Here is a 20,262-nt window from a genome sequence, read left to right as displayed (position 1 = left end):
GACAACATTGAGCAATAAGTGATGGCAAGAGATGTGCCACATGGAGAGAGGCCATGCAGCTGGCACACATGCCCTCCAGGTCTCCTGCATCTCCTGCCTCCTTTTTACTTTTTGTAAAAGTAAAGTTAGGGTCTTTACTCAGGATCTTTACTCAGACTCCTCCCTCTATTTACCCGACCCTGCCCCCCACCATGTGAACATTAAACTGCTGGGCTCCGAAACCTCCCTTTCTGCTCCCTTCAGGTTGTCTACAACTACTGAATCCCCACAAATTACACGGGTCTAGCTCACATCCTGGCTCACAGGCCAAAGGAGACCCAGGTTAACCTGCCTGTTGATAACCTCACCTTCACCATAGCTTGTAATAGCCCCTCAGTCACAACGTCAAACACCTCTGCCCTGTCCCCTTCCATCCTCAACATCAACTATCATGCATGCCCCACTCATGACAGCCAACTGTCCTACCAGTCAGTTCTACCATTAGGGCTATTTCAGTCCCAGGATTGTCCTTTCTAAACCCCCTCAAAGATGACAGAGTGGCCCACATGCCCTTCCCTCATCCCCCAACTTAAACCTTTTATTGATTTTCCAAGCAAAGCTATTCCCAAACTCACCACAAAGTCAGGGTCTGTGTCCCAGTCATCACCCTGGGTCTCCACAGAAACAGATACATCATGCCCTACTACAGACTTCCACATCTGAGGGTGACAGAGATGGGAATGATTAGGAGGAGAAAATCAAGAAGAGGGAAAACAAGAATGCTGAAGTCAATGATACAGCAGTCCAGTAGTTTTGCTATTTTTTCTTAGAATAAAATAGAAGCTGAGGCAAAGCAGATGTAAGTTTTAGGAAAATACTTTTGCTCAGTTACAGGAGTGGGGAGGAGGATTTATTCAAGCTAAACTAACATGGCCTAAGCCTACTGAGTCTGGGTATAGGTAATGTTAAATGTTGGTAATGTAGGTAATGTTAAATAACCTTTAATGTTAAATAAAGCGCAGGGATCATTCATTTGTGTCCCAAGGCTAGTTGGGCAGTGGCTTGAAGTGGCAACCAATGACGGGTACTAGGGCAACCCTAGAATTATAGCACCATCCCACTCAGGTTTCTGTTCATGACTCCTGTTATAGCTGTTGAAATGTGTATTGGTCCAGCTCTGAATAAAGTGAAAACCTACACTCCTCTCTACAACCTGCATAATTCTACCAAGAAAATCCCAACTCCAGTGCAAGTTGCTGTCCCATCTCCACTCTAAGAGCAGCTACTGAACAGGTGCATGAGGTCAGTAGGGCAGTCAGCTGAGACTCCTATCCTGAATAACACATAGGGAAGCATTATTTGCTGGGAATGAATCACCTATTCTTTAATTTTTAAAAACAGTTCAATTATATTTCTAAGGAAGATAGCTGGTTCCCCCAAAAGATAACATGTAATGAATCCCTTATTTTGAACATTAGGAGTTATTAGATTTTTATTAACTAAGTAAACAATAAAGAAATATTTAGAGAACACTAGTATGAAGGGGAGCCAAATTGTTATTCTACTGTGGCATCCCCAGTGTTTCCACTGGCCCTGCCAATTATGCATGAGGAGCAGCAAGTTGCTCTGCATCTGTGGGATCCTGGATCTCCGCGTGAAGAGGAAACAATGGATAATGCTTATCTGCTTGGGGGACCCTGATACCACTTGCTAGCTGGCAACTCCCGTACTGATCCTTCCCTGGACTCCTCATTCCACTGGTGTCTTTTCCTATGCTCTTTTACTGTCTTCTAAATGAGTTCCTCTTAACTGCTCCTAGGACTCCATAGTGTCTCCATACAGGCCCTCAGAGTCTCCGATTTTCCTTTCTACATGAAAACTCCATCTTTCTCCACACTCTTTGAAAATCCCCTTGGAGGGGTGCCTGGGTGGCTCAGTTGGTTAAGCGTCTGCCTTCGGCTCAGGTCATGATCTCACGGCCCTGGGATCAAGTCTCACATCGGGCTCCCTGCTCAGTGGGGAGCCTGCTTCTCCTCCCTCTGCCTCTCCCCCTGCTTGTGCTCTCCCTCTCTTTCTCTCTCAAATAAATAAATAAAATCTTTTTTTAAAAAAAGAAAGAGGATCCCCTTGGAAACTAGCCCAGGGAAATTAGGGGGAAGGTTGATTAAAAAGATGCAAAGAGGACAGTGGAGAAGTATCGACTGAATCAGCTACACTGTGGGATGAGTCCCTGCCCAAAACAGCTCTGCCTTCCCCTGTGGGGCAACAATTATGGATGGGAGAGCAGGTAGAGAAGGCCTATGGTCCTGGCTTCTGGGCTGCTTTTTGACAAAATGACTTCACACAGAAAACTGGAAAGGAGAAGTTTCTGAAATATTCATGATCAAAAAGGAAGCAACTAGGACTGATGGTCTTCTCCTCTTTCCTGCTGATCCTCTGAGGCCTCAGCCTAACTCACCCAAAAAAACCTCCCATCCTCATGTATTTTTGAAATAAAGTGAAGTTTCTGATACAGAGACTATTTGGTGTCCTTGAGCTACTGGCTATAGGAAAGCGAGAGGTGCTATTAGCAGTAGGAGACTGGGGAATAAGTTGGTGAGCAACGGTGCCCAGGACTGCAGGCACAATCAAGGGCCTCATCACAAGGCTGCCCTACAGCGTCAGTAAAGTACATGGACCTTGAGTCAGAAGGTCACCACAGCTCTCTTACTAAGCCCCTGTGGTAACAGGGGTAAGGGAATCAACATAAGGTATGTACTTACTTGTCAGGTACCAGGGAAGGCAATTTAAAATGCTAATTTGGTAAATCATTGAACAACTTGGATGCTCAGTTTTCCCCAGTGGAAAATAAATGAAGAGGTTAACCTAGCTAATCCACCCAGTCCCCTTCATTTCTGACATTCTGGGATTATGTGATCCTACAATCACAGAAGCTAGCCCTCATCCAACCGTCATGCCTTCACTGGGCCTCCATCTGCCTTGGCGCTCAGCACTGGTGCACAGAAGCAACTACTTCCTGCTCTGTCACAATGTCTCCTAGTGAGTTTTGTCTCTCTGCTAGACCCTGTGCTCTCCAAGGACAGAGACTCTGTCTTCATCTCCTGTGGTCCTCCTCCCATCTCAGTGCCTAGGAGCAACAGGCTTTAGGAGGGGGTTGTAGATTGTCAGCAGAAACTAGGGGTCCTGAATGGCTGCTGAATCCTGTGCCCTGGGCTCCAGACCCTCATTTCCATTTCCATCCCCAGATGCTCATTACCCACAACCACTCACCGCCAGGCCTCTGGCCATAAAAGCTTAAGAGCCTATTAGCAAGGACTTCATCTCTCACGGAGGACTAAGAGCCAGGTAGGTTCCTCTTAATTCAGCTCTTGCCCTGCGCTCCCTGACTTTCCCACTGCTCAGAGTACCCACCTCCAGTAGTGCGAGTGTCTGCTCTAAGCTCCCAGCTTTTCACGTCGTCGTCACTGGGCTCCCACTCTGTGCTGCCACTTCAGAGCGAGAGACTCTGAGCTGCTGCCTCAGTTCCGTATTCAGGTTTTCTGTCATTTCCTGATACCCTGTCCTCACAGCTACTTCCTGAAGTTTGAGTCAGTTCCTTCTGCTTAGGCACTTAAAAAAAAAAAAAAAAAGGATTAAATGCTTCTGTGCCTAATCTTTTGCAAGGCTCTGAGAGTCACGGGGAAGTTATAAAAATGCTGCTCTTACTCTTAGAGTTTATATCTGGTCGGGCAAGCAAAACATTCAACCAGAAAACACAGAAAAGAAGGTGCAGAGCAGCATTCATGTCCGAAATAGGTGGCAGTTACATGGGGTACGGTAAAGGAATTTGTGGTGAAAGTAATTTGGTGTGGGGTGAAGTAATCAAGAAAGGCTTAATGGGAGAAGTGATTTTTATGCGGATTTTGAAGGGTAAGATTTAAAAAGAAACTCACTTCTACATTACCCATAGCACTTAAAACCGGGATTTGCATACAACAGTCAAATAAACATTGATCAGTTGAATGGTGGAAGACAGTAAGTCGCAGGGGAAAGGGAAGACATGGAGAGAGAAATTTTCAGATTGTTTAGGGGATAGTGAGGAATCTGAGCTAACCAGTAGAAAGATCTGGTTCCAGTTAGCAGAAGAAAGTCTGGAAGAACTAGATAGTACCACATGTTGGAAGGTCTTTGTGGCATTTGGTATTGCTGTTCATCAAGATTTGCTGCCCCTCCCTTCCCTCTTGAAGTCAGACTTGCTCAGGTGACTTACTCTGGCCAATTAAATGTGAGAAGTGAAATACATCACTTTCTGGTGGAGACTTTAAGATCAGTGCAAGCTTTGTCATGCTCTTTGGCCCACTGTTCACCAAGGCAAACTGCTGTTCTTGAATGGCTCCTCTGGCAGCCTGGGTCACCAAGTGACAGGGTCCCCAACTGAGAATGATGACAACACAAGCAGACTAAACAGTAATCTTTGCTGTTTTAGCTACTAAAAATTGGGAGTGTTTTTTACCGTATCTGACCTAGTCTAATCTAAGCCTGATGATGTACAGTTCTGACCTAATTTGCTCAGTTTTAACTTCCCCAATGGACTCAAGCAGAGACTAGATAAAAGTGGTCTAAGATACAGCAGAAGTAATTTCTGCATTAGAAATAAGACTTTAGTCACTTCTTAAGGATTCTCTGCCAGTTTGGTGGGGGGCGGGGGCAGTAGTAGTGTCTTTACTCATCTTTCCTACTTCATGACCTACTTATGGCAGTACCACAATTATTTTAAGGAACAGTAAATTTGAGGGGGGAAAGATTTTTAGATCATTTGGAATCCTAATTCGGTGTCAAAAATGGGAATGATCGGGCCAGATACTGTGACACACCATCCAGATACAATTCTCTAGAGAAACCATAGAATTGAATCAGAGATGACACCAAGAAACCCTAGCTTTCCTTAGCAAATGTCCCATGTTCATTTCTAATGAGACAGCGAGGTGTACAACATAGAAATAGCATGGGCTTTGAAGCCAGAAAACCTTAGTTCAATTCACTTACTATACTTTGATAAAGTAAGTTAGCTTTTCCTAAGCAGCAACTGAATATAAAAATAAGTGATGTTTATTCTGCTATACCCTATTAGACTTCCCTCCCCCCACTCCCACCCAGAGGGATCCTTAGGGGCCTAATGTTTTCAGTATACACAGATAAGCATTCTCTAAGGGCCAGGCATGAACAGCATGAATCTCAGGCCCTAAGGCCTAGTTTGTTTGGCTCAGTATTAGAATGAATTTCCTCATTCCACTTCATCACCCCGGTCTAGGGGCTAAGACTTAGAATGACACATGCAGCCATTAACTGGTACTGGCCAGGGAGAAGGAAGCCTGAATAGGTAGAGTTTACTAACCCTGAATCCATTCCTGGCTGCCCCACCCCCCTTCCCCTATCTACCTTTCTTCTCCAGCATGCAAGCACTTGAACATAAGCACCCGTGTATACATCCATTCATACACATGTACATACCACAATTTTTGAGTCTGAAAATAATTTTATTATTTTACAGTTGTTCAGGAAAATTCCTGGGTTGCTATGACCAAGATTTGGTCACTGCAGAACAAAGGATCACAGCAGATCAATCAGTCCACCAGTTTTCTCTTCTTTGGGTGGTAAGAGCAGGCAGGGAACACACCATGTGCATGAGAAAATAACCAGCAGGTAAGGTTGGGGGAAGGGGAGGCGAGGAACAGGCATAAATGGAATTCAATCCTGGCTGCCATTCTCAGCTTAGGTTTAGAAATGCTGTCTTCTCTATATTCACCCTCCACTTGCCTCAGGTCTGTTACATAGAGGGATGACTATGGGCTGAGAAAGTGGAATAACTGTCACGAGTAGCAGAGTAGCTGGGTACCTCCAGAAGCCAGGCGTGGTCATCAGGCCAGTCAGATCCCCCCAGTGGTAGTCAGTGTCCACCCAGGACTAGCTCTGAGTATACTGCTTCAGGGCCGGCATTCGAGGCATGCCCAGACAACACAGGAATGACAAGAATCTGATTCCCACCATCCATAGCCAGTTCTTCCTTTCAATGAAGGGAAAAGCACGGGCCATTTACTACCTCAGGATACATGGGATCAAGGGCATACACAATAGGATCCTATCCTTATAGTCCAGGACCACAAATCTAACTCCAGTGATGTATGAACAGCCAGGGAAGGAGACGCTGTCCGACCCTGTGATCCGGCAGCCAAAACCCCCGGAGAGTTGTTCAGCTCCCACCCTATTTTGCAGGAGACCTAATCAGCTACTCTATGAGATCCTGTTCCCCAGAACTTCGTTTATGGCAGGTCTACCTTCCCTCTGAAGCAGGAGGAAATGTAAGGTAAATGAGGCAAAGAAAGTATCAATTGAAATGATACTGGACTACAGATTATTAGGTTTATTAGAACCATCTTCTCAGCTAAGAGACAGTCCTCAGCATTTTTCACAGGACCACAAAGAATCAGGGCCCTAGAAAATGTGAACAAATCCCAGGCTCAGCGAGCAACTGTGCGGCCTCCTCAGATTACGCAGAAGTGTTCAGGCCCCGGGCAGTAGAAGAAAGGAGACTCGCTGGTCCCTGCAGCTCCGCCCTGGGCTCACATCCACCTCTGTTTGTGCAGGCACTTTCTGTGGAGAGTTGGAGACAGGACCTGTAAGTGGGAAGACTGTTCCACTACAATCGATGGTTTTGATGTTAGAGATGAGGGAATTCCAAGTTCTGAGGGGAGTGGTCGAAAAAGTGAGAATTCAGTTTATAGATGGCCTGTGAAACATAGAATGAGCAGGACGTGAACCATCAGGAAGTAGATGGCGGCTAGCAGTGGCACTCGGGTCCGGGAATGACAGAGTGAACGCAGGACCCGCTTCCATCCAGCACCACTCCGGGTCTGAAAGAAAAATTTGAAAGTCAGAGAGTTTTACCCTACAGGGATATGTCCCTTTCCCTTCTCCAAACACTGTGGGAAAGAGGTATCCCGAGAGAAAGTCCCCCTCAGGGTCACTTGGCCAGCTCCACTAGGTTCCTCCAACTCTGAGATCCATCAGTGCCTGGACTTCCCCCTTCCTTTTCCTTGACCCCCTGCCCTCGATGCAGCCAGCCCTATGCGACAGTACAGTCTCCTCTTTTCACGCTTCTCCCCTTCTTACCCTTCGACAGGTGCTGCTCGTAAGATCTATTAACAGTGCGTGCTCCTGACTGCCGCAGGAGCCGATGATGGGAGACCGGGCAGAGTCCCAGTCACTGGGCTCCAACCTGTGTTGAGAAAGAAAAGAGGCATGGCTTGGCTCCCAGCATGAGCAGCTGCTCAGGTGAAGTCTTCCGCGCCATCTCGCCGTGTGGCGTGGCAAGAGAGACCTGCAACAAAGGCTGCTCCCACAGTTCCTGCCCCTACACGAGCAGGGTGCAGGCGGAGCAGTTTCTCTCTGCAGCAGAGAAGGTGGCGCTAACTACTAGGAATGGATGCCTACTACGTAAGAGATGTGGGATTGGGTGCTGTACGTACATTTCTTCAAAGTAAGGCTGAGAGCAGTGAGATGTCGTGCCCATGGTGGCACAGACAGTAAGAGGTAGGGCCAGAATTCAAAACCCAGGTTTGTCTCTCTCTAAACCTCTTGTTCTTTTCTTCCAATACATGAGAGAGACTCATTCTATTCTTTTTCATTTACTAAAGGCTAACAGGCAAAAGCATCCAAGAACGCATTTTGTGGGGTTCTTAGAATTAAACTCAACTGGCAGCCTTTACTGTTCTTCTTCATTTCTTGCTGATTTGTTTAATACTGGAACTTCTCCACTTACTGAAAAAGCTGCCCTATCCACTCAATGGTTTCTTGCAAGAGCATTAACTGCATCAAAGGAGCTGCAGGTAACACAGCACATCTGATCAAACATTTGCCTGCAGGGATGCACTTTTTAACTGTGCTGGGGAGGATGGAACTCTTCCGCCTCCATATGAAGGGATGTCCATTAGCCTAACACTCCTGGCCTCTCTTTGCAAGTCACAGAGTTTTCTCCTGGAGAGAAAGAATATTTTAATCTGATTTTTGAGCCTGGAAGGAGACACTGAGGGTTCACAGCCTTGCTCCATCCTGCCAGTTTCCCTCTGAGAGCCAGGCTGACTGCACAGTACACCTTCTGTGTCTGTTCCTCCAGATGATAAGCTTCTCGGGGGCATCCGTGACCTGGGACAGCACAGTCTGGCAGGACGCGGGTCAGTATGTCAGCTTCTGTAGGCTAGGCCGAGGACAAATGAAATGTCTGGAATATTGGTGAGAATATTTGGTTGCTTTTAACTAACAAGTCCACTGAGTTGCACATACACCATGAAGCTCGAACATGAGGATGGCAAGTACGGGGCCTAGGCAGGCAGCATGTGATCAGCTACCTAAGTTTGCATTCTGCACCAGGGCCAGAGAGGACACCGAGGAGGGGCTAAGCTTGGATTAGTGTGTCTTGTCTTGACCCCAAATGCACTGCAGCACCCATCTCAAGATGGGAGCCAGATCCTAATGACTCCCAAGCCTGGCCACTGAAATGCACACAGTGTAACGAGAAAGGATCAGGAGTGAACAGAGGCTAGGCTATCTCCCACAGCCTTTACCGCCGGATCTGCTCCTCGGCCACGGAAAGGGCAGTCTGAGTAGCCACTCTTTGGTCTCGTTCTTCTTCTAGCAGCTTCCTCAGTTCGTTCATCTCCTGTTTAGTGTGGCTCAGTTGCTGCTGGGCTTCTGCAAAGCTTCAAAATGAAAGGACAAAAACAGCATCAGTGGATGCAGAACACAGTGCTGATACAAGGGATTCAAAGTCTTCATAAGGTTATAAAGCAGGAAAATGTCTAGAAGTTTATACAAACACAAAAAAGAGAAAAAGGAGAAGATAAAAAAAGGAACATTTTAAAAGTATAGTTGTCAAAAGAAGCTGCAAAAAATGCCTTGAGACTTTAGGGATTGACTGCGTATCTTTCATTTGAATACCAGAGGATTAGTGTGTGTGTGTGTGTGTGTGTGTGTATTGACTGCGTATCTTTCATTTGAATACCAGAGGATTAGTGTGTGTGTGGAGGGTGTGTGGGTGTGTGGGTGTGTGTGTGGGGGTGTGTATGCTGCTGTGCTGCTTTTGCTTTACAAACTTTCCAACTTCACAGATTTATTAAATTGTTACTATTTAATCCTCACATCAATCCTGTGAGCTGATAAGAAGACATATTAAATCCACACCCTGGGCTCCAGGTCCATCTGGATGACGGCCCATTTCTGTGCACAAAGTGCACGCACCAGGGTTGTGGGCTGCTCCCCTACCTGAGCTGTGGCTCCCTCAGTTCCTCAGGATCACTCTTCTGGTGAGCTCCATTCTTTTCCTGGGGAGCTCCTGGAGCAACATCTACATTCAGCGGCCCCTAGAACAGTAAGTTTAGTAATTCAGTGATGAAAGCCCTTAAGAAACTGCGTGGGCAAAATGAGAACACACTGAACACCAGAGTGAATGAGACACCTAGGAGAGGAACAGCTCCACTTGTCATCCTCTTCAAGTGCAGAGTCAGAAGTGAGAATCTTCTGCTCTAGGAGATGAATCTCCTACCGAAAACTCTGGGTTAGATTTTTTTTCCTAGATTCTCACTTTTGAATCTCTCCTCTTAGAAGTTGAAAGGCTTACCACTTAAAAGCTTATCTGCTTTCTTCCAGTGGAGGCTCATGGCTTTTCCAGAAGCAACTGCGATCCTTCCCTTGTTCCACTGCCCCTCCCAAACCTCCTCCTGCCCCGGCCTCGTCATCTGCACACCAATTCTCACCCCCCACCTCCGCGGCGGCAGGGCACCCCAGCTCTACAGCTGCTCGACAGCCCCACCTGCTTCGTTTCTCGGGGCCAAATCTTCCTACGGCTTTCTTATTTCTTGAAGCAAAATCCACACCATCTTAGTGTCAGAGTTCCAAAAGCCTCAGTCATCACTGTTTCCCATTCACTTTTTGATTTCTCTCCCACCATTTCACTGATGTTTTTCCTTCTCATCCCCTCACACTGATTTTCCAGGCCTTATTCCCATCTCAGCAAACGCTCTGCTCTTCTCTCGGACTTTCCTCCATGACACCTAATTAATCTTCAGCCTACAGCGCCAGCCTCTTCCATGCCGCTCTTTATGTTTTGCCATCTGTGCTCAAGTTCCTAACCGTTTTCCCAGCCTCTCACCGCCGTCTTGCTCACCGCTTGCAGCTCCTGGACCTGCTTCTCCAAGACCGTGCAGTGATTAAAAAGGTCAGTGTAGTGCTGCTGGTTCTCACGAAGACTCTGACTGGTATTGCAGAGCTGAATTGAAAGGGTATTTTTCTCTTCGAGCAGTTGAGAGAACTGAAACAGAGGAGAGGATGAGCACCATCCCACAGGACTGTTTCCCAACAAGCAGTGCTTCGGAAGACTCTCCTGAGTTTCAAAGTTCTAACTGTTTTCAATGTAAGACCTTTATTTCTATAATGGTAACAACAGCATTGTGTGTTCCTTCAAAGTGAGGAAACTCAGAATTTTTCAACCGAAAAGGAAGACAATTCTGGAGGAGTAGTAGGAAACTTTATTTGTGATGCCTAGTACATTGACTGGGAAACCAGAAAGCAGGGTCCCACAAACAATCCGAGAGTATAAACTATCCTAGGTATGTAAGAGGAAAAAGCAGTGTGGGTCCAAGATGAAATTACTAACAAATGACTATCATCCTTAGAACTCAATATGAGATAGAGCTGTCACCTAGAAATTCATACAACCGGGCGCCTGGGTGGCTCAGTTGGTTGAGCGACTGCCTTCGGCTCAGGTCATGATCCTGGAGTCCCGGGATCGAGTCCCGCATCGGGCTCCCTGCTCGGCGGGGGGTCTGCTTCTCCCTCTGACCCTCTCCCCTCTCGTGCTCTGTCTCTCATTCTCTCTCTCAAATAAATAAATAAAATCTTTAAAAAGAAAAAAAGAAATTCATACAACCATAGTACTGGGCAGACTCTTGAATAGAGAGTTACAAACTACCAGGAAAGTAGAAAAAGAAATTGTAACGTGTGGTTGGGGGGGAAACAGAAGAAATCCTAAATTGCCTGTGTACGTGGAAGAAACGACACTGGGTGCAGCACACTCTCACGGGTGGAAATACTGTAGTCGCTCAAAGCAGGACCTTCCCCTACTACCTGAGTAACATGTCCAGCGTCGGGGGTGTTCACCTCCTGACAAAGCAGCCCAAGCCATTTTTCACCATGTCAAAAACAGATTTTTTTTTTTTATATTGAGCAAAAAATTTACCCATTGTAGCTCCTATCCAGTGATTTGAATTCAGTCCCCTGGAACTAGAATTCTAATACCACCTTTGCAGGCTGTCGGGTTTCAAGTTCTAGTTACGATTAACATCTGGAAACATTAACAACCATAGAGATGTCTCTCCGAAGTACCTACTGTAGGACTGTAAGCATTATGTGAAGGGAAACTGGTGTAACTGGATGCATATTCAATCTTTTCCTCAGTATCTTTTTTGTAAGTATTCTGGGTTAATACTTGTGTAAAAAAGTTGATGTGGGTTGCTGGAGGGGAGATGGTTGAGGGGATGGGGTAATGGGGTGATGGGCATTAAGGAGGGCATTGATGTAATGAGCACTGGGTGTTATATGTAACTAGTGATGAATCACTAAATTCTACCTCTGAAACAAATAATATACTATATGTTTACTAACTTAAATTTAAATTAAAAAAAAAAGTTGACTCAATGTTCAGAGAGGAGAAGATACATTTTTCTAGAGATACACTGATTGACTGGGAAGGACATCTGATGCATACAGAAAACTAGAATAAGAAATCCCCATGGAGACACCTGGGTGGCTCAGTGGGTTAAGTGTCTGCCTTCGACTCAGGTCATGATCCCAGGGTCCTGGGGCATTGGGCTCCCTGCTCAGCAGGGAATCTGTTTCTCCCTCTCCCACTGCCCCTCCCCCCTGCTCCTGCTCTCTCTCTCTCTTGCTCTCACTCTTGCTCAAGTAAATAAGTAAAATTTTTAAAGGAAAAAAAAAGAAATCCACATGGTATAACAAAAATATTTGCATAGCCAGAATGAAAATCACGAGTAACCTTACCTCTGAAGAGAAATTGACGAACAAAACAAATGACAAACAAACAAACAAAAAAATGAGCAGTGACTTGCCCAATATCCTGTGGCTAACAGATGACAGACCCGGGCTCAAGTATGGTTCTTGATTCCAAGTCTACAGCTCTACCTACTATGTGGTGGCATTCCAATTAGGGTTCAGCAAGAGAAATGAAGCAGGTTATGGGTTTTGGGGGGAAGTAGGAGCAGTTAGTAAAGAAAAGAATATAAATGTTTGAGAAGCAATACTAATCTGAAGACAGGGGTAGATGACAACTACTGGGTTCTGAGACAGAGAGTAATATGATCTCCTAACAAACGGAAGTTAATTTTCTGGCCACCAAATGGTCCCAAAAAACCAAAACCAAAACCAAATAAACAACCCCAAAACAAAAACAAAAACAATCTCTCACTATTGAAAAATACAACACTATTTTTCTTTCACAGATCTAGAGGAGAAAGGATAGACCTGTAAAGCTCATTGGAAGCAAAACCCCCTTAACTGGAGAAATCTAATTGCTTATAAGCCAGCCTCATATAAACCACCTTTTATACTGTTTGCATTATTCTGTTTAGGATTAGATATAGATCCCTATAGTTTAGGTGTTGGCAAACTATGATCCAGGGTCTACTGCCTTTTTTTGTAAATAAGGTTTCATTGGAATATGACTGCTCTATTTGTTTATGTACCACCTACGGCTGCTTTTGTGACATAGCTGCAGAGCTGAATAGTGGTAACAGGCGCATCATCTACAGACCAAAAATGTTTACCACTGGACCTTTAAGGAAGAGTTTGCTGACTGTTCCAGCTCATAAGCTGTTGTGCTTTATTGTATCTATACTTACAAAAACAGAATAGGAGGGAATAATCTAGACTACATTATATCAATAGTCATTCCTCTCCTGTTTTTAAGTTTTAGGTTACAAATTTTAAGTTTGTACAAACATACATACAAACATCCAACCATGTTGGCAGAAATATATATAAAGTCTGAGCATCCACGGAAAGAATCAGGGCAGTGGCTTGGAGAGAAGCATTCTATGCTGATAGCCTGTCTACTACAATCCCATTCTAGGGCCCAAGAAGCAATTCTCCTACTTAGTTGGGACCCATTTAGAGTGAGGCTCTAAGCTCATCAGATGATATGCTCCCTGAGGGCCCACTGTGTATCCTAACATATGGCCAAGCTCATAGAAGGCAAATAATAGTTATTTGCTTGATGAATGAATGAATGAATGAATGACACTAGTGATAGAGATGCCTAAAGGAAGAACTCTTTCTCACCCAGAATGACAGTGACCCAAAGTAGTATTTCTCATACTTTAAGTGATAAATGAAGTATATCTCAATAAAGCTGTTAAAGAAAACATAACTTTGATTATGACCCAGAACTTAGTATATAAATATATAAAACTGAAACTAAAGTTTCTTAAAACTAGACTCATTGTTATATATTACATAATCCCTACACATCTCTAATCTCTTTTATTTTGTTTTATAAAAAACATTACTTGCACTACTTGCAATAGCCCCAAACTGGAAAAACCCCAAAGTCCTTTAACAGCAGAATAGAGAAACTATAGTATACGCCTACAATGCAATGCTATATAGCATGAGAATGGAAAAAAATCATACTATCTAAAACAACATGGATGAATCTCACAAAATAAATGAAGTAACATAAAAGAGAAGATATGATTCCACGTATCTGTAGTTGTGAGGGTGTGGTAGTAAATAGAAAAGGACACGAGGGACTTCTGAGTTCTGGGTATGTTCTGATTCTTGATCTGGGTGCTGGTTATACAGGTGTCTTCACCTTGTGAAAATATGCTGTGTATTTATGATTTGTATGCTTTTTATAGATTTTATCTCAATAAAACATTTACACTAAAAGTTTTTTAGCAAATGACACTACAGACAAAGGGCTGATATCCAAGATCTATAAAGAACTTCTCAAACTCAACACCCAAAAAACAAATAATCAAGTCAAAAAGTGGGCAGTGACATGAACAGACACTTCTCCAAAGAAGACATACAAATGGCTAACAGACACATGAAAAAAATGTTCATCATCATTAGCCATCAGGGTAATTCAAATCAAAACCATACTGAGTTACCACGTTACACCAGTCAGAATGGCAAAAACTGACAAGGCAAGAAACAACAAATGTTGGAGAGGTTGTGGAGAAAGGGGAACCCTCTTACACTGTTGGTGGGAATGCAAGTTGGTACAGCCACTTTGGAAAACAGTGTGGAGGTTCCTCAAAAAATTAAAAATAGAGCTACCCTATGGCCCAGCAATTGCACTACTGGGTATTTACCCCAAAGACACTGATGTAGTGAAAAGAAGGGCCATATGTACCCCAATGTTCATAGCAGCAATGTCCACAGTAGCCAAACTGTGGAAAGAGCCGAGATGCCCTTCAACAGATGAATGGATAAAGAAGATGTGGTCCATATATACAATGGAATATTACTCAGCCATCAGAATGGATGAATACTCAACTTTTACATCAACATGAATGGGACTGGAGGAGATTATTCTAAGTGAATAAGTCAAGCAGAGAAAGTCAATTATCCATATGGTTTCACTTATTTGTGGAACATAAGGAATAGCATGGAGGACATTAGGAAAAGGAAGGGAAAAATGAAGGCGTGGGGAATCAGAGGGGGAGACAAACCATGAGAGACTATGGACTCCAAGAAACAGAGGGTTTTAGAGGGGAGAGGGATGGGGAGATGGGTTAGCCTGGTGATGGGTATTAAGGAAGGCACATAGTGCATGGAGCACTGAGTGTTATACGGAAACAATGAATCATGGAACACTACATCAAAAACTAATGATGTACTGTATGGTGACTAACATAACATAATAAAAAAAAAAAAGTTTTTTAGTTGCTACTCACTAAAATGACCTCATCATCTACTAATAGCCCTAAATCTCAGGTTTAGAGAGATTAATAGAAAGACAAATGCTCAGAGTAATTTACAGTGATTTTCAGGAGAGTAAATGTAACAAGGTTGAGATGGGATCTTGGAAAGAATGAGAATTGGATGGGAGCTGCTCTGGAGCCCCCTTGAAAACTTCCAGATAATTTCCAATAAAGGGTCTACAGTTTTACCCATTCATTTGGATTAACAAACCTAATTTTAAAAATGCAAATTTTCTGCCAAAGTTAATAGCGTTATCAGCCTCTGATACTTTAATGTCAGTTAGTTGAATTTAACGTCTAATAAATACCTTCTACATAAGCTAGGTACTGTGCTTTTCCACATACATTTATCATATTTATCTCAGAATGACCTCCTCCAAACACTTTAGGCAAATTACTTAATACCTCTGGGCCTTAGTTTCCCTATCTGTGATATAGCCTACCTATCTTTACCATTTTTGGATCATAGATCCCTTGGTGAACTGATGAGTTCTCATGATGATAAACTTAGACACACACACACACACACACAAACACGCACACCAATTTGTATATAAATTTTTGGACATTCACAGCTCTCCTAACAGCCAATCTTTGTATTCTAGAGTCTAAATGACCTCTTAAATCCCTTCTAGTTCTAACATAAACTACCTAGCTGGGTTCCTCTGAAGAAGGCAGAACTAGAGAGGTGCCACTCGAGAATACTTTGAATAGTCAGAAAGCAACAGGAGTATAATGATTCGTAAGCAGGTAGGGGAGGAGAGGCAGATGAAGGAGGAAGAGGAGCCAGAGAATGAATGAGGAGAGAGAACAGAGATGTGAGAAGGCATCCAAGAATAATTTTCTTTAATCTTGCCTTGGTGAGATTGGCCCTAGGTACCAGATGGCAAAGTGGCTTTTCCCTACAGAAATACATCCCAGGGGTGTTATACACAACTGATGAATTGTTGAACACTACATCGGAAACTAATGATTACTAAGTGTTGGTTAATTGAATTTAACTGAATTTAAATTTTAAAAAATAAACATTAAAAATAAAAAAATTAAGGGACGCCTGGGTGGTTCAGTTGGTTAAGCATCTGCCTTCAACTCAGCTCATGATCCCCGGGGCCTGGGATCGAGTCCCACATTGGGCTCCTTGCTCAGTGTTTTTGCTTCTCCCTCTGCCTACTGCTCCCCCTGCCTGTATGCTCTCTCTCTCTGACAAATAAATTAAAAATTAAAAAATTAAAAATTAAAAAGAAAGAAAGAAAGAAATACATCCTATCTATCTCAGTATGCTTCCTTAGAGTATGTGGACTGGCATGGCTGGGGTTTGGGAAAAAGCTGGCTTCTTTAGTTCCAGAACATTAGACACCAATGAGGAAGCCTACAAATGAAGTGGAATGAAGAGCAGACCTCTCACCTCTATCCTTACTATCTAATCACATCTGAAAAGCTTCCTTCCTCCTTCCTGAGACATTTTCTTGTTGCACACTGGTGAGAAACAGAGAGGAGGTATTGGAGGGTTTGTGGGGAGGTCCCTCAATATTACTCACATGGGTACAGAGAGGGAGACAATGCTGGGGAGCAAGGCTTCCTAAAAGAGTTGGATTTTTTTTTATTCTTACTGAATAGATTTCTCCAAATCACTCCCAAGGATGCTCCAAGGATGAGGAAAAGGAAATGGCCCCATGTCCAGTGCTTTGGGGTGAGCAACCCAGACTCCAAGAAAAGTAAATCTTCTGTGTCCTGAGATACACTACAGCTAGAACCTAGGCTTAATCAGCTTCTACTTACCTCCTGGGCTTCTGGTCATGGAAATAAGAAACTGAATTCCAGTCTAGCAGGAAACACTTACCTTGCTGTTCAGTTGCTGAATTCTTAATTCTTTCTGGTGAATTTCCTTTAGGCTGTCATTGAGCTGAGTCCTAAGAAGTTCTGTCTCATAAACTAGGTTTTGTGATCCATCTAGGGATGCTGATGTCTCTGGGGATGCCTGCCAGAGTAAAAATACTGATGAAATTCCCTCCTAATGCTGTTCATGCTTAATTCCTTCCCTCCATGAACTCTGTCCACCTCATAGGAGGCAACAAGACAGCTTGCCTAAGAGTGGCAGACAGGCATTTGGCTTGCAGGAAGCTGATGCTTCCTGGGTTGTGGTTACCTCTGAGTAGCAATCAGCACTGAAATTACTCACCTGTCTTTGGTATTGTACTTTGAAGCCCTCAGTCTGGGAAGAAGGAGATCTCAATTCCCTCATAAGATTCTGCAGATGACTGAGCTGCTGATCTTTATCTGAGATAGCCATAAGGTACTGCTCCTTCATTCTCCGCTCCTGGGCTTCCCAGGAGCTCTTTTCCATCCTACAAAACACATGAAATAATTGCAGGCAAAAAAATACTTGTGAGACATGGATGAATAATTACATATCCAAAACAGTATTATGGGCTGCAGAGATGTAGTAAACAAAATATATCACCAGAACAAATTTATATTATAAATTGAACTGTAGAGCAAGATGATGAAGCTGAACTAATAAAAGGATTTCAACTGGCAGGACTGAGGATGATTTCATGGAAAAGCATTCCAGGTTCTGGGAACATACTGAACAAAAGGCACAAAAATGAATATATATACACACATACATACTGAATTTTGGAATTGTAGCAGACAGTATATAAAGTGGACAGGGTAGGAAATGAGGATAGAGAAGTGAGGTTGGATGATGTGGGGAACTGAGTAGCATGCTAAATAAACCTTATTCTGTAAACAATGGGAAACCACTGTAATTCTTCAGAAAGGTAGAACCAGATGCAGACTAAAATCATAGTTACAAAAATGCAATGCTACCCAGGGCAACCGTAGAGTCTTGAAGGAACTGGTTCAAACACTGGCTCTATTATAAAGTAGGCATCAGACCTTGAGTAAAGTTTCTAATCTCTCTGAACCTCACTGGTATATTGGGAATAAACTATTTATTCCTTAGGATTATTCTAAAGATTAAATAAGACATTGTATGTCATGCACCCAACACAGAGCCTGGCATATCATAATCACCCAACAAATATGAGCTGCTGTTTCTATTTATTCCCCAAATTTGGCCAAGAGGGAGGCTTCTGTTTGACCCCAGCTCATTTTTTGTAGTACTAGCAAAAACTGTGTCTCTGCCACATTCTTTAGTTCTACTTCTCTCTCTCTCTACTCTGTCTAAAAGAACTCATTAGGATTGTAATCACATTCCTGCAGCATCTCTTCACTTTGAATAGTACCCATGTCTCTATTTATTCCAACAGTATAAGGTCTTGTTTGAATTGCATCTTTTTTTTTTGTCTTTCATTCTAGAAATAAGGCAAAATGGTCCCTTCTTTTCTAAACGGCACATATGTGTTATGAAATAATCATGCTTTGCTAAGAAGTGAGTTAGATTACAGTCAAAACGTTTTTCAAAAAGGCAGAGCGCAAACTTAGAAACTAAAATAAAATTTTATTACAAGGCCACTACATGTAAAAGGCACAGGATTTTGAATACTTCCTTTGATATCTGTCTGTGAAAAATGAGAGAGAACAATTTAAAAATTGAATGTAGAAGAAAGATCATAATCTTCCATAAAAAGCTTCAAACTGCCATTTTTCTGGAAGGTGGTCATGGTGTGGAAAGAGATACTCAGTGGAGAATAGGGCCTAAGGAACAAAGCTGATTACTTCACAGAACTCAGCCATAATGGGGATATACCTCACTTACCCCCTGCCCCTGCCACCTTATGTAAGAGAGCACAGGAACCAGAGCAGAATAAGCAAATCAATAGCCACAAGGGGAAGAGAAAGGTTATGGTATAAATCCAGGCTCTCCTAATAAGTCAACCCTGAGGCTAACAGAAGCTTGAACAAGATGTTCCAGCTTTTTCGTGTTTGAAAAGCTAATTTCCCCAAAGTAGATCAAGAGCAGAAGACAGGTCCTGAAGATATTCAGCTAAAGAAAATGGTAAAAAAGTCAGGGAATCAAACCTGTGTCCTCATCTTCTTCTTCCTTCTAAATGTGAAGTAAAATGTCTTCCTTTCCTTCCCCTAATTTACTCACACCCACTTGAGACATAACTAACTACTTTTCTTCAAAATTGCTCAAATGTGGAGGTAGAGAAAAGCTAAGAGAAAGGTAAACAGGGAGAGAGGGTGGATAAAAATCAATAGACCAGAAATCATTTTTTTCTCTTCTCTCCACCCAGTGATAGTGAAATGCCTTTCTCCACACCCCTCCAGTGGTATCAATGGAGTCCATGTATGGAGCTTGGACTTCTACTCTCACCTAACAGTAATGACGCACTGCTTCCCTCAACTGCAGTGTTAGTGGAGTACAGGTGGGGAGCCTGGACTTCTGCCTCTTCCTGGCAGTATCAAAGCACCTCCTCTCCTGCGGTATTAATGAAGGCCGAGTAGGGAGCCCGCTGGACTTCATCCATCATCTAACAGTAAAGTATCAGTGGAAGCCTACTAAAGCAGAGGATTTAAATAAGATTGAGAGTCTTATAATCTCCAAAATGTTCAGGATACAACTGAAAATCACTCATCATACTAAGAGCCAGGGAAGTCATGACTTGATTAAGAAAATCAACAGATTACAACACTGAAATGACACAGATGTTGAATTATATCTTATAGAATCATATAAGGATTTTAAAGCAGCCACCACAAAAATGCTTCAACAAGCAATTACTAACACACTGGAAATAAATGAAAACAGAGAAAGCTTCACATTTCTCCAAAGAAGATATACACAGATAGACCACAGACACATGAAAATATGCTCAGCATTATAATCTTCAGAGAAATGCAAATCAAAACCACAGTAAGATATCACCTCACAGCAGTCAGAATCATAAAGACAAGAAATAGTAAGTGTTGGTGAGGATGTGGAGAAAAAGGAAGCGTCATGCACTGTTGTTGGGAAATTGATGCAGCCACTATGGAAAACAGTATGAAGGTTCCTCAAAAAATTAAAAATAGAATACCATACAATCCCGTAATTCCACTACTGGGTATTTTCCCAAAGAAAATCAAACACTAATACAAAAAGATATATGCATCTTTATGTTCACTGCAGCATTATTTATAATAGCCAAGATACAGAAGCAACTCAAGTGTCCATCGACAGATGAATGGATAAAGAAGATCTGGTGTGTACACACACACACACACACACATGCACACACACAGAAATATTACTCAACGAAAAAAAGAAAGATGCTATTCATAACAACATGAATGGGCC

At 43.1% G+C, this 20,262-nt stretch overlaps 2 protein-coding genes across 5 annotated transcripts in view; both read right to left on the bottom strand.

Annotated features, from left to right (window-relative positions):
* HCLS1 (hematopoietic cell-specific Lyn substrate 1) overlaps window positions 1-3,576 on the bottom strand; it is a 28,095-nt gene extending 24,519 nt beyond the window's left edge. Inside the window, exons 1-2 of one of the 3 annotated variants that reach the window (XM_035000062.1) lie at window positions 3,391-3,576; window positions 615-698 (exon numbers count right to left, since the gene is read on the bottom strand). In XM_035000062.1, coding sequence (XP_034855953.1) covers window positions 615-698 — 84 coding nt within the window. In that variant the 5' untranslated portion in view covers window positions 3,391-3,576. The remainder of the gene's footprint in view (window positions 1-614; window positions 699-3,390) is intronic. The other 2 variants (XM_035000063.1, XM_035000061.1) reach the window with 2 other exon arrangements.
* A 1,898-nt stretch (window positions 3,577-5,474) lies between these two features.
* Window positions 5,475-20,262, bottom strand: part of GOLGB1 (golgin B1) — a 100,312-nt gene continuing 85,524 nt past the window's right edge. For both annotated transcript variants that reach the window (XM_035000056.1, XM_035000057.1), the window contains 7 exons: window positions 17,194-17,359; window positions 16,855-16,992; window positions 10,178-10,321; window positions 9,277-9,374; window positions 8,580-8,714; window positions 7,129-7,234; window positions 5,475-6,869 (listed from right to left, as the gene is read on the bottom strand). In XM_035000056.1, coding sequence (XP_034855947.1) covers window positions 6,735-6,869; window positions 7,129-7,234; window positions 8,580-8,714; window positions 9,277-9,374; window positions 10,178-10,321; window positions 16,855-16,992; window positions 17,194-17,359 — 922 coding nt within the window. In that variant the 3' untranslated portion in view covers window positions 5,475-6,734. The remainder of the gene's footprint in view (window positions 6,870-7,128; window positions 7,235-8,579; window positions 8,715-9,276; window positions 9,375-10,177; window positions 10,322-16,854; window positions 16,993-17,193; window positions 17,360-20,262) is intronic.

This window comes from Mirounga leonina, unplaced genomic scaffold (assembly GCF_011800145.1).
Source record: "Mirounga leonina isolate KUSES-001 unplaced genomic scaffold, KU_Mleo_1.0 Mir_115, whole genome shotgun sequence".
Taxonomy (NCBI): Eukaryota; Metazoa; Chordata; class Mammalia; order Carnivora; family Phocidae; genus Mirounga; species Mirounga leonina.
This window is presented reverse-complemented; position numbering and strand designations above follow the sequence as displayed.